The sequence below is a fragment of the Alternaria metachromatica genome, assembly GCF_023757995.1.
Source record: "Alternaria metachromatica strain BMP 0045 chromosome Unknown scaffold_4, whole genome shotgun sequence".
Taxonomy (NCBI): domain Eukaryota; kingdom Fungi; phylum Ascomycota; class Dothideomycetes; order Pleosporales; family Pleosporaceae; genus Alternaria; species Alternaria metachromatica.
In genome coordinates, this window is record NW_026055495.1 from 665,591 (window position 1) to 683,079 (window position 17,489).

The window sequence follows — 17,489 nt, forward strand, 5'->3', positions numbered from 1 at the left end:
ATACGACGACTGAACAACGCTCATCAACAGCTGTAAGCCATCGGGGTCTGATCATGTTCACCAAAACGGCAGTCGGAATCGATGGAGATGCTGCGGACATGTTGAGACTATGCTTTGTCAACAAGTCTAGTCCTACAGCACCGAAGCATACACACGTGTGGTAGATATCTCATCCTCGTTCGGAGAAACATATACTAACACAGTTCTTTACAGGCATTTGCCCATCTTGCCGATGCAATAGCTGTCATTAGCGAGATCTAGCTTTCCACGCTTTAGGACGCTACTGCTGACCTCGCGCGCGTATCGCCTGTATGTGTCCTGCGGGTCATTGGCTACGTAAGATTCACTCGATTAAAACGTCGTACTCTACCATGTCATATCAGTGTAGCAAGACTGGTATCGCTCGACAGTAGCAGACACTGGGAACATGTGCACGGAGATTGTCGGTCACCCCACCTCAGAAAGAGCGGGGATATATTCAAACAACTATTACACGACGAACAAGTTTCTCAAGTCGCTCGAATACCTCCAGGATGGCTCATGACCAATCACACTCATGTCACAGAGACCGATGTATACGTCCAGACGCCGCTTTTTCTTTGATCACTGATCAGATTGTTTTCATCCGTATCTACATTATGAGGGAAAAGATATACTAAAGGAATCATCCAGGTTACTCGCGCCACCAACTCTTCTACCCCACCACATCTATCGTGGTACCTCCAAAGGGTGCAAGGTTCGTCTAGTTGTTCTGCTTGTTCTTGCCGCCGGCACCTCCAGCCTTTCCTCCCTTGCCCTTGTGGTGCGGCTCAGGCATAGCCTCACGGTTGTTGAGCTTGGCCTTTCCACCAGCACCACCAGCCTTGCCTCCCTTGCCCTTGTGGTGCGGCTCAGGCTCGCGTCCGAACAGCTTGGCCAAACCGCCAGCACCGGCACCTCCAGCACCACCAGCGGCACCACCAGCCTTACCTCCCTTGCCCTTGTGATGGGGTTCGGGGACAGCCTCGCGGTTGTTGAGCTTGGCCTTTCCACCAGCACCACCAGCCTTGCCTCCCTTGCCCTTGTGGTGTGGCTCAGGCGCACGTCCGAAGAGCTTGGCTAAACCGCCAGCACCGGCTCCGCCAGCACCTCCAGCCTTGCCTCCCTTACCCTTGTGATGGGGCTCGGGCACGGCTTCGCGGTTGTTGACCTTTCGGCCACCAGCTCCGCCGGCAGCCTTGCCGCCCTTGCCCTTGTGGTGGGGAGAGCGAGTGTGGAGGTCGGCCCAGTGAGCGTCGTCCTCCTCCTGGGTGAGCTCTTCGGCCTGGCGGTTGTTGAGCTTGCCTCGGCCACCAGCACCTGCACCTCCAGCAGCTTTTCCGCCCTTGCCCTTGTGGTGAGGGGAGCGAGTGTGGAGGTCGGCCCAGTGAGCGTCGTCCTCTTCTTGGGTCAACTCTTCAGCATCACGGCCGAAAAGCTTGGCCAAGCCGCCAGCGCCACCGGCTCCGGCTCCAGCACCTCCAGCCTTTCCGCCCTTGCCCTTGTGATGAGGAGAGCGAGTGTGGAGGTCGGCCCAATGAGCATCGTCCTCTTCCTGGGTCAACTCTTCAGCATCACGGCCGAAGAGCTTGGCTAAGCCACCAGCGCCGGCGCCACCGGCACCAGCACCGACACCGCCAGCCTTTCCACCCTTGCCCTTGTGGTGACGGGCTTCGACTCCACGGTCTGCAAGGGCAGCAACGAGGTTGGATGTGTGGACAGGTCCGCTTCCCTGGAGAACTGTAAGTATATGACATGCCAAGGATCATCGCATAACTTACTGGCATGCGTGCCTTGACAGCATTGTCAACGGCTTGCTTGTTGTTTGGCACAACGTAGGCAGAGGTTGAGGCACCCAGGGCCAAAAGAGTAAGTGCGGTAAATCTCATATTGAATAAAGTTTAACTGAGTCTGGAATCGGTTGAAAGAATGGATCTGCCAGCAGAGAAGAATGGATGAAACAGAACTGAGCAGGATGTGAGAAGGAATGAGCACGTTCAACGTTGATGCCTTTTACTTCTGGAGCTTCGAGATGCTTTATAAGTCAACTCGACTCCTGGTAAGCACGGCGGTTGCATGCTTGCTCGCTCTCGCCTTCAACTCCTGAGACATGTTGCATTGCCTACGGCACAGAAGCGGAGGTGGCACCCCACCTGCCGCCTGCAGGAAGCCACTGTGCTCGCTTCGATACGATGGCGATGGAAGGCGTTTGCATGGGAAGCCAAACACAGAAAGTCTTGACGGCCTGGCGTCTCCACCAACGACACCGCCAGCCGTCGACAAGGCCTGTCGGTGTCTCGAGAACACGGTCATGTCCAACCCAGCCGCCAGGCTACGAGGTCCTGCCTCAGGCTCCGCGACAACACCCACCGGGTACCTTTCGCGCATCGCCAATGCGATCTGGAGCTTGCTTTGATAGAGACTGTTGGTCCTCGGGAACTGACCACTCATTTGGTCGAGACTAGTCCAGAAAGGGTTTAACGTCGGAAACCATTGGCGCGCAGCCGCGGTTCTGTTGTTCCAGCCCCGGCAACTTTTGACGTTATTTCCGTTGTTCTGTCATCATGCAGTTGGGACGTTTGTTCCATGTGCGTGTCATGTCAGTGTAAGAATCTCGTTTTGGCTGGCGCGCCAAGCTGAAACGATGGTGCCGAATTATGAACATCCAGTCTTGGCTAAGTGTCCACTTCGAAACCCATGCAACAGTTGAACCAACGAAAAAGCGGCGACGATCCCGCCTTCTGCGTCTCAGAAGGCTTGGTAAAAGCTTGATGCCTTGGAGCAAGGCTAATGTTGCCTGGGCAGATGGAACAAGACGCCTTGGAGAAAGCGGCCTGCACGGCATAGCGGCACCCTTTGAGATGTTCCGTGTTTCGGTGACCTACCCATGGCGATACCGAGAACGTATCGGGGGTCGATGTTAGCAGGTCTACCATAGTCTTTCGCGCCAACGTCTCCCACTTACTCGCTCGCTGGTCTTCCATCCCCATTCACCTTCGTCTTGTTCAAGCGTTGAGCGCAGCATTCTATTCTCTATCGCAGGTCGACTAATCCTTCTTCTTTCAACATCACTTGGTAGTGCTTTCATCTCAGTCATTGTATTCTTCGCGCATTCGAAAACCATCATGGAAAAATACACCGACTCTAGCTCATCGCAGGGCGATGCCGAAAATACCGCTTTTATCACAACACCCTACCAAAGCGATGATAGGCAACGGCGGAGAAGCTACATCTATCTTACACTCTTCAACCTGTTCCTTTTCACAGTGTCAATGCTGTCGTTACTATGTTCGGTCATGTCGCAAAAAGACTACTCGGGTCACTCAGCGGCTAAGCTAATGGATCAGTTCGACATATTCTGTACGCACCAAGTTCTTCATCGCACTCCTCAGGAATACCTGCTGATATGACCTAGCGCCTGCAAAGCACGTCGTCGAATACAGCCACACAAAGTTTGAACTACCCAACCCTTTGAACTCTTCGAAGTATGTCGGTATTACCGATGATGTAGAGAACGCATGGATGGACGTCGCATATCGTAAGTCACCATCCCTACTCCCCTATACCCGCGCCCTCTCCGCCCAACCCCCATCACTAACACAGCACAGTGCCCGACCAGATGGTCTCCATGGAAGACTTCCCCAAGCTACAAAAGCCCGCCGACGCCCTGCAAGTCACCGACCCCAAGACAGGCGAAACAGGCTACCGAGTTGGACTTGAAGTCTTCCACCAACTGCACTGCCTCAACCTCCTCCGCATGGCAACCTACCCCGACTACTACCCCAAGCTCTGGTGGAGCGACACCAACGACAAGCCTGAAAAGGTCAGGGCGCATCTAGACCACTGCATCGAGATCCTCCGCATGAACCTCATGTGTCTTTCTGACGTCAACGTCTTTACTTTCCACCCGCAAGAGGGCAAGGAGGGATACTGGCCTGACTACGAGAGTCACCATGTATGCAGGAACTTTGACAAGATCAAGGATTGGGCCAACGACAATGCGATGCCGGACCTTGATGTGTAGGCTTAGCTTTCTTGCCGTTAGAGACGGCGCGTGTAAATAGAATAATAGTATCTACAATACATCAGCGGGTGGAGCAGCATGATCATGTAACAAATCCAATGCTCATGATGAGTGATCGATCACCCTTGTTGCCGTTGTTGCATGCTGCATGTTGTTCACTCAAGCTTCTCTTCCCCATATGAAACAGGCTGTTTCAGTTTCGCATCACAGTCCGAGTGTTTCGCTGCTCTTATGCAGCTTTTTCATGCAGCATCATGCTTTGTTCTTCCAACTGCTTGGGCAGAGGGCACATGAATCGCTGTCGAATTGCTCCGGTCGGTGGCCGCAACGATGACGCCCTTGCTCAGATGGGCAAGGTTACGAGAGCGAATCAGTACGTTGGTGCAAGGAGACCTGCGACGTCGGCTCGCTTTTGCACTCATGTCATCGTGGATCAGTTGGCTGAACGTCATGATGCTATGCAATACAAGCTTTTATGAGTATAGAATGGTATGCAATGACGCCAACAAATCAGGCAAATTAGAAACCCTCTAGCCAAATAGTTCAATATGAACCCCAAGAATGAATGCAAATAATGGACATCTAGCAATGTCAAGAGTGGGGTATATGTCAGTGACAAGCAGAATAGCCGCCGAAGCAGTCCACCGTCTTCTAAACGCCGGAAACCATGTCTTCCTCCCTGATGACGTGTGTTAAAGGTCTAGATCCGGCATTTGTAGATCGTCGCCTGGCTCCATAAGGTTCATGAGATAGCGTGAGCCGGAGAACCAGTCCTGCATGGGATTGGAATTTCCCTGAGACGCTCCAAATCCGAAGCCTGACGAACCAACGGCATCCATGTTATTCATCGCCTCGCCTTGCTCAAACGCGGTCGTTGTGGCTGCAGTCGAAGCGTTGGGATATGTCGTGGGCCATGCGATATCAGGCATCAATCCAAGCGCACTAAGATACGGATCGAACTGAGACATTGCGTTGAGGTCCAGCTGCGTGCCATCAACGGTCGTGTAATACCCTGACTGGTTATTTTGCATAATTCCCCGTGATCTTGACGCAGCATCCTGTTTCTTAGCTGTGACGTAGAGCCTGGCAACTCGTAGGAAAAGATGGCACATCTTGTAGAGCTTGTCTGCGCCTTCGGAAATCGTGCGGCAAGATTCCAGGCTGCCGACAAACTCGGAAAGGGAGTTTAGATCTGGCTCAACGTCGGACGTATCGGCCTTTTGGATGGAGTGGCAGAATATCACGATGAAACTACAGGTATGAGTTAGCTGCGACCGTGCGCTGCAAAGAATCAAGTGACTTACGGTGTGAACGGTGCCTGAAGAACCGACCAGTGTACATATCCCGACCAGAAGTCCTCCTGGCCCTTTTTGTTGAACTGTGCACTAGCCCTCATATGGGCGACAAGGGCCGCTCTCGAGGATTCGAGGCACTCCTGATTAAAGCTCATATTTCCTGGACTGACCGCGCGCTGTATGAGCGCACAGGTGGAATAGTGCATGACGACATCGGAGTGGAAGAAGATGTCTTGGACTCTCTCGAAAGAGCCTTCGACCAAGAAAGTCAGTGGAGTTCAAATTTCGCAGGCGGTGAAACTTACCCTGAACGTATTCGTTGACTTCTGGTCCTTCTTTACCCAGAGATTTGTGCACATAGCGCTTGTATTGAGACGGGAGTGGTGTCTCATTTGGACTGTTGCCTATTTTGTTCGATCTCGGCGTACCGAGATGATATGTTTGGCCTTGCTGCGAAAAGTCGACGATCGACGCATCCCCACGCTCGTACCAGGCTTGGTTAAGACTGTTGACAAGTTCGATCGCGATTCGCGTGCGCTCTTCCGTCGATTTTGCAAAGGCGGCAGGGCAAAATAGCTTCTCGTATGTCAGGCCCTGGACTCGCGCAACCTTAATCCAGTACGACAAGAAGGCGCTTGATTCGGCGTGCTTGTCGCTGGATAGTACAAATGGTAACGATATGTCCCAGTCCTGGAGGATACTTGAGCGGCCCAAACGTAGCGAAAGCGTCTTGTCAAGCATGTAGATCATCCAAAAGATATGGATCTTCGTCTGTCTGTCTTCGGGATTGTCGTCTATCATAGTGTTGATTCGATGCTAAATGCAGGAAGTCAGCGGTCTGCTCACACGCATGCTGCACATGAATGCTTACATAGCCCAAGCTCTGACACAAGCCCGCAGCACTGGATATCATGATCCAGCAAAGAGATGGCTTGCACATCTCGACCGCCTGCGCAGCGCCAAGTACCAAAGCCATGATGTTCTCGAAAGTTGCGGGTAAGAATATAGCCAGCTGCGATAGTGCTACCTCTGTTTGCCTGCGACTTATGATGGCGTACGATTGATAGTTGGCGGTGTCCATATTGACCAGTGGCAAGGTCCGGAATTCGTTGAACACGTTCTCCAACACGCCGAACGTGAGCACACGGCGAGCGGCGCTACAAGTTTCTGGGTTATGATACACATCATAGAAGATGTCTTTGAGATTGGCCATTCTCAAGAACGGAAACACCACTGCGAAGGCCATAGTTGGATATTCTGGTCATGTCAGATCGGCTTGAAGGGTGCAAAGTCTGTAGACATACCACTAGCTTTCTCCAAAGCATAGCACGCAGTTTCCCAAGGCGGTCGTTCCAGCTTCGATGGGTCAATATCGACAAGTGACTGGTTGATCAAGGGGTTGGAAGTTGCAGGGTTTTGGCCGTGCTGAGAGACCATCTCCGAAAGAGCAGTAAGTGCCAACTTGACTTCTTCATTCTGTCCAATAGAGGGTGTACTCCCGATCGCTCGTGCCAGCATCTCGCGAGCATAGTCTGACTGGCTATTGATAGAACTCTCGCCCTCGAATGGCGCGGGTGTGGGTGCTTCGACGAGGACACTTCCAGGACTCCTTGAAGGGCCAACTCGGCTCGACCGCGATTGGCTGCTGGATTCCTGCGAGTCTTTCTGGAGATCCAGACTGCCGAGTTTCGTTGCGAGACTGGCAAGAACATTCTCAATACCAGCTAAGCGGTCTTCAATTCTATCAATCTTCTTCTCGCTAAATGGAGTCAGCTCGAACAAGATTACTCAACGCCAGATCAGCACAATTCGATTGTTTGGCCGCGGGGCAAAGAACGGTCGACGGGTAAGGCTGACGCCACAAGCAGCGAGGTCCACTTTGGAAGCGGGTTAGACGTACTATTCTTCAGATATGTGAACCCTTTGTCGCTGCGCTTTCTGTTGAGGGGGAGCTGTTTTGCAAGCTGCACGAATCAGCGGTAACTTCAAGTTCAGGCCCAGCAGATCATACTCAATTTGCTTGCCTTGCAGTTGGAACATGGCACGCCTCTGTCGCAACGTATCTTGCGTGTCCGGCAGGCATCGCACTAGATGTGGGTCGTCAATCTGGGCGCTGATCTGGGTGGCTGGCTCATGCGACTTACCGCACGCTTGGACATGGGTCCATCAAGCGACGCATCCATATCGTCGTCTTCCATTTTGTCGGCTACGCAATCCGAGCCGCGGTATTCTACGCGTGGTGTGCAAGAGTGGCGGATATTGTGGACTTTATCGGAGCGCGGGCTTCTCGGAACCCGGGGCTGTGGGAACTATCAACGATGTCATCACTAATAGCAGAAATCTCGCACCGACAGGCAGCAGTCCAATATCTCGCCAACTAAACCTTCCAGAGTGTCGAAGATACAGGGTTTTGAAGTCTAGATGCAGCATTCGGCCTCACCAGGCATCACTACGAAGAACGCGCGATCTCGTGACTGTGCCAAGGCCCGGGACTTGCCGATTGGCTCGCATTGCTCGTATCCCGCGCCATTTGGGAAATCTTCAGCCGCTTGCGACGCGCCCTCTGGGCGCCCTTTTCACCGCGGATCCGGACTTTGCAAAGTCCGGCAAACATGAGCTATGTGCGCAACTTCAACGAGATGGCTTCAGATATCAATGTGGTGCACTGCAGTCCAATCGTCCACGGACTGCAATACTCACCTCAGACATGTCGACGAGTAAAGAAATGGTCGACACGCCCGAGCAGCGCGCCAGCGATGACGTCAAGACAAGCAAGGCGCCGACAGTCAAAAGCGATGTCACGTCTGAAGAGCCAAAGGGTGGCATGGGTGGCTATGTCGTAAGTGTATTGAACAAATTAGAAGGAACACGATGCTCACGACATACCAGCGCATCTTCAAGTATGCAGATCGTACAAGCTGGATCCTCAACACCATCGCATTTGTTGCAGCCATCGCCGCTGGAACACTACTTCCGTTAATGTAAGAGACATGCACACAGCACGATCTTTTGCCCCCTTCATCAATGATCGCAAAGTGGTAGCCTGGATAATTGCGCATTGCTATTGTTTCGTTCATGTGACATGATGAACATCAATGGAAAGTTATCCGGGCCTCGCACTACGTGTCAAGGACGAACAAAGACTCTCGCAAGACCTATCGTCGATCAATTAATAATCGCACACTAACGGAATCCTCCATCACACAGGGATCTGGTCTTTGGCAAGTTCATCTCGACGTTCACTGGGTTCGCGACTGGCTCGATCACGCCAGCGCAATATCGCGCTGAAGTGAACAAATACACGTTGTACTTCATCTACCTCTTTGTCGCGAAGTTCGGTCTCGTCTACATTCACTCGGTATGTCACTAACAAGCTACATCCCTGAAAGCATGCTCACGTTCGCAGGCATTTGTATCCATCGCAGCCATCCGCACCACCAAGGCCTTACGATTGGACTTCATTAAGAGCATTCTCCGGCAGAACATTGCATACTTCGACTCAGATGAAGCCGCCTCGGTCACGACACAGGCTACGACGAACGGCAACAATGTCAACAACGGTATATCGGAGAAGCTCACGTTGACCGTTCAAGGTGTATCGACCTTCGTCTCAGCATTCATCATCGCCTTCATCGTCCAATGGAAGCTTACCCTGATAACGATCAGCATCGTTCCAACAATCATGATCGTTGTCGGTGTGTCCATCGGCATTGATACCAAGAACGAGAATCAATTGCTACCGATTTACTCCAAAGCCGGACAACTTGCGGAAGAGATTTTCGCGACTGTGCGCACGGTTCACGCGTTCTGGCTTCATCCATTGTTGTCCAGCAAGTATGACAAGCTTCTTGGCGATGCCCAGGAGGTTGGTATGAAGAAGTCCCCGAACTATGCCGTCATGTTCTCAGTCGAGTTCTTCTGCATCTATGCGGGCTATGGTCTGGCCTTCTGGCAAGGCATCCGGATGTGGGCTAGGGGTGAAGTCGAAGAGAGTGGTATGTGAAGCATCGACTTGGATCGGGATAATTCTCTGATCTACCCGATTGATACTATTATGTACTAATCCATTGACAGGCGACGTGTTTACCGTCATCCTCGCTGTCATTGTCGCAGCAACCGCTATGACGACAATAGCACCTCAGATTATCTCTCTGACGAAGGCCTCTTCTTCTGCCGACGAGTTGTTCAAGACGATCGATCGAAAGTCCGAGATTGATCCCTTGAGTGATGATGGCAAGGTGCCCAGCGTCTGCGAAGGTGTTGTCGAGATTCAAGACGTCAGCTTTGCCTATCCCGCTCGGCCCGACATCACAGTCTTGAAGAGCTTGACGCTATCTGCGCCTGCTGGAAAGACCACAGCCCTCGTAGGAGCATCGGGTAGCGGCAAATCGACAATTATCGGCTTGATAGAGCGATGGTATGATCAGGCCAGCGGCGCCATATACCTCGATGGTACAGACATACGAGAGCTCAATCTCACCTGGCTACGTACGAATATCCGATTAGTACAGCAAGAACCAGTGTTGTTCTCCGGCACTGTATACGAAAACGTCGCATTCGGCTTGTTCGGCACCGACAAGGCCAACTTGCCCGAGAGCGAGCAGCGAGCGCTCGTAGAGAAGGCCTGCAAGAACGCTTATGCCGAAGAGTTCATCGAGCGGCTACCAAAGGTGAGCCATGTTGCTCCTCAGATACTCGTCGTATGTATTGCTAACGTTGAATAGGGTTATGACACGCAGTTGGGTGAGCGTGCTATGAACCTCTCGGGCGGTCAGAAGCAACGACTAGCCATCGCGCGCAGTATCGTCTCGGAGCCGACTGTTCTTCTCTTGGATGAAGCCACCAGCGCTTTGGACCCAAAGGCAGAGAAGATCGTACAGCAAGCACTTGAGCGTGTCTCTCAAGGTCGCACAACCATCGTCATCGCTCATAAGCTTTCCACTATTCGCAATGCCGACAACATCGCAGTCATGGCTGCTGGAATTGTCGTCGAACAAGGCTCACACGACGAGCTTCTCGCTGCTGGCGGTGCCTACGCTCGTCTCGTCAGAGCCCAGGACCTCGGCCAAGCAGAGGGTGAAGAGCAGGAAGAGCAGGATTTTGCCGCAGAGAAGATTGATCTGGTACGGACACAGACTCAAGCATCCGCTATCGGCCAAGAAGCGAAAGTTTCCGACAAAGACGGCATCAATTACAACCTGGTGAAGTGTGCGTGGATAGTTCTCAGGGAACAGGGCTCTCTTTGGAAGTGTTTTCTCATCCTGGGAGTTGCAACACTAGCTGGAGGCAAGTTGCCGACTCGTTTCTTGTTCGACTGTTACTGACCTACTACAGGAGCGACATACCCAGCTCAAGCTATCCTATTCTCTCGCGTCGTCGAAGCCTTTCAACTGTCCTCCAAGAGGGCAGTAGAACAGGGCGACTTTTACTCCTTGATGTTCTTTGTTGTCGCAATCGGCAATCTTGTTGTCTATGGCGCTGTTGGCTGGGCCAGCAACGTTGTTGCACAGGTTGTCGCCAGGGTGTACAGACGCGAGATCTTTGATCTCATCCTCAAGCAAGACATGGCATTCTTCGACGACCAAGACAATGCGAGCGGCGCTCTCGCCTCCAAACTCGGAGCCTACCCTGACGCACTGCGCGATCTTATGGGCTTCAACCTGATGCTCATCTTCATCAACATCGTCAACATCGTTTCTTCCTCGATTCTTGCCATCGTGGTTGGCTGGAAGCTCGGTCTTGTAGTTGTCTTTGGAGGTCAGTATCAGTTCTCAGTTCTTTCCAGTAATCGACACTGACTTGGCGCAGCTATGCCTCCAATCGTGTTTTCTGGGTACCTCAGGATTCGACTTGAATTCAAGCTAGAGGATCTCACGGGCAAACGTTTCGCCAGCAGCGCTGCTCTCGCATCAGAAGCAGTCTCCGCCATTCGCACGGTCTCCAGTCTAGCGCTCGAAAGACACATCCTCGCCCGGTACGAAGATCGACTACGAGGTGTCGCAAGAGACGGTATCAAAGCTTTGGTGTGGACCATGTTCTGGTACGCACTGACGCAGTCCATTTCATTCTTGGCAATGGCCCTGGGCTTTTGGTACGGCGGCCGACTGATCAGCACGGGAGAATACACGACAACCCAATTCTTCACGGTCTTCATCGGTGTTATTTTCTCTGGAGAAGCAGCTGCAGCCTTCTTCTCTTACACTACGAGTCTCACAAAGTCGGCCACTGCGGCCAACTACGTCTTTCGGTTGCGGGCGTTGAAGCCTGCAGTGCAGGAAGACGCATCAAAACCGCCGTTTGACGACGAGAAGGACAAAGGCCCAGCACAAATTGAGGTGCAAGACCTTGCTTTCGCGTACAAGTCTCGGCCTCACGCCAAGGTCCTGGAAGGCATCGATATCAATGTGCGGCCCGGTCAATTCATTGCTCTCGTCGGCGCTTCAGGCTGCGGGAAGTCAACAATGGTTTCGCTTTTGGAGAGGTTCTATGATCCCGTTGCGGGGCGTATCACCTGTGATGGCACTCCGTTGATGGACCTCTGTCCACGCAAGTACCGGCGAGGTGTGTCTTTGGTCCAGCAAGAGCCAGTCCTATATCAAGGCTCGGTCCGGGACAACATCGCCATGGGTGTTGAAGTCGACGTGACTGACGCTCAGGTCAAAGCCGCAGCCAAGCAGTCGAACATATCCGACTTCGTTGCATCTCTGCCAAACGGCTTTGCGACGATGTGCGGTAGCAGAGGCACGCAACTATCGGGTGGGCAGCGCCAGCGTATCGCCATAGCCAGGGCACTCATCCGCGAGCCACGCCTACTTCTTCTTGACGAAGCTACTTCCGCACTGGATACTGAATCCGAGAGGGTAGTTCAAGCGGCGCTCGAGGAAGCGCAGAGTGGACGTACAACTGTCGCTGTGGCGCATCGTCTCAGTACTATCAAGGACGCGGACATGATCATGGTGTTCGCGAGGGGAAAGATTGTGGAAAGTGGTACACATCAAGAACTGCTTGACAAGAAAGGTGTGTACTATGAGATGTGCTTGGGCCAAAGCATGGATCGGGCGGTCCCGACATGACCCTCGACGCACGGCTCATTATCTTCCCTTCGTCTGTACTACAATCGTAAATAGAACCTTTGATAGACTGTGCGATATGTAATATACCTATCCTCAATTCTCGAATTGATGGCTGCTCGCGTCCATCGAAACGTGCATGGTGCGGTCGTCTGAGCAGGAAATCCAGTTTGCCGACAGTTCGCGCGACGAAGTTATGACGCACATCGTGAGTGGCGCCAGTCCCACCTGGTGCCACAAGGCAAGTGAGCACGCGACAGTAGATGATGCGCGAAATGGCCTGAGGAGACGAACGCGTTGATGCAGAAGTTCAGCGGAGAAGCGGTGGCCCGCGGCCGGATCATGCTAATGCCTCGCTTATCGACCAGGGTCTTGCGCCACTCTCGGGGGCATCGTTCCTTCTTCCTCACCTCCCGAGGTTAGCGATTGTACGTGCCTCACCACCCCCGAGGATTGCGATACCAACCGCTGAAGTACCTGACGCGACTTTTCTTCACTGGTCTTCGTTGGCGGGTTTAGGTTTATCCCACCGTTGGATGAAAGTCCGATGTACGCGTCTTTGGACAGCTCTGACGCGCGCTGGGCCCACGAAGCGCGTCATGGCTTTACTCTCGAGAACCACCGCCTTAACCCGCAAATTGCACGAAAAGACCGGTGTGTGGCTCTAACGACCCATATGCCGCCGCCGCGTGTGTGGAGGTGCTGAAGCACAACGCGATCCATCATCGTCAGGTCAAACCGCCAAGACGTCTCACGTATTCCCCGGGACCAATCGCAACCCGCGCAACCAAAGCTTCCTGGTCAGAGCATGTCTTAGCATCGCTCGTGTCAACAGTTTCATACTCTTTTCCTGACGATCGCACACTGTATACTGTGGCAGTAGGTGAGCCTTAGTTTCAAGGACAACACCGTTGGCCCAATAACAGAACAGCCGTTTCAATGGCATACTCCGCACCGCGCTGGGGATCAAGGTAGCTCCGAGCTGACCCACTGATTCGCGCTTTGGAGACGTTATGCGACTGAAGGTAATGACCCTGACGGCAAGCCCCCAAGCCGTCATCCCACATTGATAGCATTGGCGTCTCCATCTCCATTGCTTCACTTTCCTTTCCACTTCTTGACTGATGCGGATCATCGTTCCTTAGGAAGTCAGGTACTATTTTCATTTCTCCGTCGACCGGATACATTCATTTTCGGTTCTTAGTCCTGGGGACATTGTTTACTTTACTATAGTTTGTTGATATTACTTGCGCGAGCGCAGTTCAGCGTACATTTACTTAATACCTTTCATCATATCTACCATGGCTCGCTATCAACTTCGACGACCATCGCCGGTCAAGATCTTCCCAAGACGCGTTCGTCGCGACGATCCTATCGCGAGTACGATGCCTGTCGCTGCGGGCGAGGCGGAGGAGGAGGAGGAAGGCCCAGAGAGTCCAGACTCACCATTCAGCAGCCCATCTACAGTCGGCGGTGACATATCGGAGAGCGAGGACTCGGAATCCGAAGACGAGGAGGAGCCACCGTCGCCAGTAGCGAGTGGAGCTACAGAGACATCAGCAAGGCCCGTCCAAACCCTGGGACCCGATCCAACTGCCGCCCCGTCGATGCCAACATCATCAGGAGAAAGTGATACTGCGACTACGACTGTACCTTCTTTCACTTTCGGCGCCCCTTCAGGTGGCAACAACGCAGCGCAACCTCAGATCACCGGCGAAACCACCTTGTCTACCGCTGTTCGCCCTACCATAACGTCAACAATCGTCAAGGAAGTCATGCCAACAGGGAACCCAGAGCGATCTTCAATGCCTCCGATAGCTCTTACTCCGCCGCCCCAAAACACAGCTGAGCCAGAACTCAACGGAAATGCCGGTCCGCAGAGGCTGCCACAACGAGAACAAGAGCCTATCATGACCAAAGAGGCCATGACTGCAGCAATTGTCCTTGGTGTACTCGGTCAGTCAGCTTTATCATCGCTGCTATATATCGTTGCTAATTGTTGAGTAGGTGCATTAGCGCTGTTAGTTGCCGGCTTCGTCTTCATCAAGCGCCGGAAGCGGAGGCACAGTTACATTGACAAGGGTCCGCCGTTCGAGACGTTCAATCCATACGCGAACAATGACGTCCCACCCCCGGAAACTGCACATGTAGGCGACGCGTCTTCGATCTTCGCGCGCCTCAATGGCGGAAACGCCGGCGGAGCAACCGCTCATCTTACCCGCTCTACCGATCGCAGCAACACTCTCTTCGGCCCAGGTCCATACTCCCGCCCCGAAACCGTGTCCACAGAACGTTCTACCCGTGTACCACCAACGCCAAATCCTTTCGCAGATCCACCTCTCAACAAAGCGTACGATGTATTGAACAACAGGCCCAGAAGCACAACGCTCACGGATCGGGGAAGCTGGCAGCAGAATCCCTTCAAGAACCCCGAGAGCGAGCGATTCGATCCGTTTGGAGAGTTAAAGGAGAAGGCTAGGAGGGAGAGGTTGCGGTATGTGGAAGACGCGAGACGAGAAGCCGAGTTGAGGAAGCAGATGGAGCAGAAAGAAGCTATGGGACTTAGACCGGATGGTATACCGTGGAGTGGTGAGGCTGGGTATAGGTGATCGCTGGCATGGGTGGATTTGCACTTGATCGACTTTGAGATTTAACTTTAGCGAAAGCGAATCGTTTCCGCGACAACAATGGCACCTGTCAGATACCTCCCGTGTATACCTGGACGCCTTTGTACCATAGTCTGTCTTCCATCTAATAGCGTCCGATCGGTAATAATATCAAACAATATACTTAACTCAAAGTCGACTATGCAAAGGGTGGCGGGCAGGTGCAAGAGGAAGAAACCTATTTACGCCTGTCGCTAAGACTGACCTTGAGCAAAGGGGAGGTCGCACAAGGGCCACAGGGACGAGATCATCCAAACTATAACAGCAGATACACATGATCTACGCATCCTACGTACCTCATGCAGGAAAACAAAACTATTAAGATGTGCAGACTACACCAGGATAAAATGAGTAAAGCTAGTAAGACTTATGGTTATGTAGGCTCCATGGTGTTCGATTTCCTTCCAGGCTGATGTGTATGAATCTCAAGCCATCAATCCACCACCACTACCATCCACCTATTTCCCACCCACCGCGTCAGCCGGACCATCAAACTTCGGATCCCTCGCATTCAACCCCTCATCATACTCAATCTCGACCTCCCTTTCAATCCCGTCTTCATCAACCATCAACGCGCAATTCCTCTTGATCAAGTTCCACTCCTTCTCATCGTACGTCGTAGGCTCCGACGCGATAATCGTATGCTTGCCCATCGCACCAGCCTCACCAATCTCCGCTCGCGCATCCGCACTCCCGCCATCCTTACTATCCGGGTCGCCAGGGAACTTTGTGTTGAGCGTGCGACCCGCAAATTCAGACCAATAGAGACTGGGCGGCTGCTGCGAAACGTGGTTGCGGAAGCGGATGGCGAGCATTTTGGTTCCGTCCGTGGTGCAGAAGTTGAGGGAATTGGGCGTGTTGGCTTCACCCAGTGTGCGTTTTTGCAAAGTGAGGATTTGAACGACGGTTTTCTGCATGGCTTCGAGCATCTTCTTGAGGGGGTAGGGTTTCTCCCAGGCTTCTTTGGTGCTGCTGTTGGTTAGGTTGGTCATGTAGAGGGCGGCGGCGTGTTCGGAGTCTGTGCTGCCGAGGACGTTGCAGTAGGCGTCGAAGGAGAGGAGGGAGGTCATGTCGCGTCGGATGGACGAGAAGTTTGAGATGACGCCGTTGTGCATGAAGACGTGGCGGCCGAATACGAAGGGGTGGCTGTTCACTTGCGTTACGACAGACCCGCTTGTGGCGCGGATGTGGGCGAAGACGCATTGCGATTCTGTGTTGTGGCATAGGGATTTGAAGTTGAAGTCATTGATGGGTGGGGATTGGGACTTGTAGAGTGCGGGACGGGGGCCTGTGACGTGCTTAACGTAGGATGAGGTCGCTGTGGTGTACCCTGGGTGTATGTGAGCAGTTGTCAACTGACCGGTTGCATCATACGTCTCTCATTCGTAAGTCTCGAAGTTCCTGGAGATCACCTATATGACGATGCACCCCGGTCAAGAGAAAGACTGGAACGGTGCCCTGAAGTCTACATTGCCCTACAAGGTGAGGTTTGTATACCAAATAAGGCAATGCAGTCTTCTTAGGGTATTCTTTACTAATGAGAAAACTGTGCTTTACGGACATAGGTGTTCGGGGTCGGAGTGAGTGTGATCGCTGTGAACATCGGTGCCGTGCCGCCATACAACAGGGAGCGTGTATGATGATCTTAGAAAGGAATGTAGTACGTACAAGCAATGCCAAGCCCGTCCATGTTCAGTAATGAGTTGCGCATACGCATCAGCTCATCTGGGGAGTCATCTAGATCCTTTTCCTCGTCATGTGGCAGCAGTTTCGGGAGATAGTGCTCAGAGCATTGCTTGCTGATGCTGTTGTCTGGCGTGATGAGGACGTCCGAGAGAAGGCACGGCTCCGTTGGTGAAATATATGCGAACCACCGACACATGATGTTTAGTGCTCTTTGGCGCGTTCAATGTTGGTTTTGTCGAACACTTGAAACTTGAGGATTGATGTTGACTTTATAGATACGCAACAAAGGTGTGAGTGTCTGCCCAGAGTGTTGGTTCTGAGATTGACGCAAGATGGGTCGCACAGCAGTCTTCGAGGCGCAATATAGGTGACGTGGAGCTTCGTTGTAGGCGCGATTTGTAACAAGAACACTCGGAGGCTTGTGAGGGCACGTATCACAGCTGTGCGACACGAGTTGGAGAGGGATCTTGGAGTAAGGAGATGCTCGGTGATAATGAGTACTGGTTGAGGCTGCAGGGATGAGGAGAAAAGCGCGCGTGATGCCAGATGCGTGCAGAAATTAGACTCAAGATGCTATTCAGGCTGCAAGAGGGACCTCGTGGCTGAGCTCGTGAGGCTGAGGTTCGTAAAGTGCAGGCGCAGCCAACGTATCATGGAGGGGCAGGAGGCAGGCGGCAGGAGCGGGGCAGATCACTGCTAAGCCCCAGCTCAAGCTGCAAACAATTGTATC

At 52.8% G+C, this 17,489-nt stretch overlaps 7 protein-coding genes across 7 annotated transcripts; 3 read left to right on the top strand and 4 right to left on the bottom strand.

Moving 5' to 3' along the window:
• Positions 1–742: 742 nt before the first annotated feature.
• J4E83_002586 (uncharacterized protein) lies at positions 743–1,907 on the bottom strand (the record flags this gene model as incomplete). Its single annotated transcript, XM_049329530.1, has 2 exons — positions 743–1,750; positions 1,800–1,907. 2 exons carry the CDS (start codon positions 1,905–1,907, stop codon positions 743–745), a joined length of 1,116 nt encoding a protein of 371 aa, XP_049191209.1.
• Positions 1,908–3,143: 1,236 nt separating this feature from the next.
• J4E83_002587 (uncharacterized protein) lies at positions 3,144–4,042 on the top strand (the record flags this gene model as incomplete). The annotated part of the gene is made up of 3 exons (XM_049329531.1): positions 3,144–3,378; positions 3,434–3,556; positions 3,627–4,042. 3 exons carry the CDS (start codon positions 3,144–3,146, stop codon positions 4,040–4,042), a joined length of 774 nt encoding a protein of 257 aa, XP_049191210.1.
• Positions 4,043–4,734: 692 nt separating this feature from the next.
• Positions 4,735–6,583, bottom strand: J4E83_002588 (uncharacterized protein; the record flags this gene model as incomplete). Its single annotated transcript, XM_049329532.1, has 4 exons — positions 4,735–5,293; positions 5,347–5,590; positions 5,643–6,131; positions 6,226–6,583. The coding sequence occupies 4 exons, from the start codon at positions 6,581–6,583 to the stop codon at positions 4,735–4,737; spliced, it is 1,650 nt and encodes a 549-aa protein (XP_049191211.1).
• Positions 6,584–6,603: 20 nt separating this feature from the next.
• Positions 6,604–7,535, bottom strand: J4E83_002589 (uncharacterized protein; the record flags this gene model as incomplete). Its single annotated transcript, XM_049329533.1, has 2 exons — positions 6,604–7,092; positions 7,482–7,535. 2 exons carry the CDS (start codon positions 7,533–7,535, stop codon positions 6,604–6,606), a joined length of 543 nt encoding a protein of 180 aa, XP_049191212.1.
• Positions 7,536–8,044: 509 nt separating this feature from the next.
• On the top strand, positions 8,045–12,410 carry J4E83_002590 (uncharacterized protein; the record flags this gene model as incomplete). The annotated part of the gene is made up of 8 exons (XM_049329534.1): positions 8,045–8,176; positions 8,227–8,318; positions 8,545–8,695; positions 8,744–9,332; positions 9,412–10,007; positions 10,062–10,623; positions 10,672–11,094; positions 11,146–12,410. The coding sequence occupies 8 exons, from the start codon at positions 8,045–8,047 to the stop codon at positions 12,408–12,410; spliced, it is 3,810 nt and encodes a 1,269-aa protein (XP_049191213.1).
• Positions 12,411–13,708: 1,298 nt separating this feature from the next.
• J4E83_002591 (uncharacterized protein) lies at positions 13,709–15,016 on the top strand (the record flags this gene model as incomplete). The annotated part of the gene is made up of 2 exons (XM_049329535.1): positions 13,709–14,363; positions 14,415–15,016. 2 exons carry the CDS (start codon positions 13,709–13,711, stop codon positions 15,014–15,016), a joined length of 1,257 nt encoding a protein of 418 aa, XP_049191214.1.
• Positions 15,017–15,531: 515 nt separating this feature from the next.
• J4E83_002592 (uncharacterized protein) lies at positions 15,532–16,955 on the bottom strand (the record flags this gene model as incomplete). The annotated part of the gene is made up of 2 exons (XM_049329536.1): positions 15,532–16,403; positions 16,742–16,955. The coding sequence occupies 2 exons, from the start codon at positions 16,953–16,955 to the stop codon at positions 15,532–15,534; spliced, it is 1,086 nt and encodes a 361-aa protein (XP_049191215.1).
• Positions 16,956–17,489: the final 534 nt, after the last annotated feature.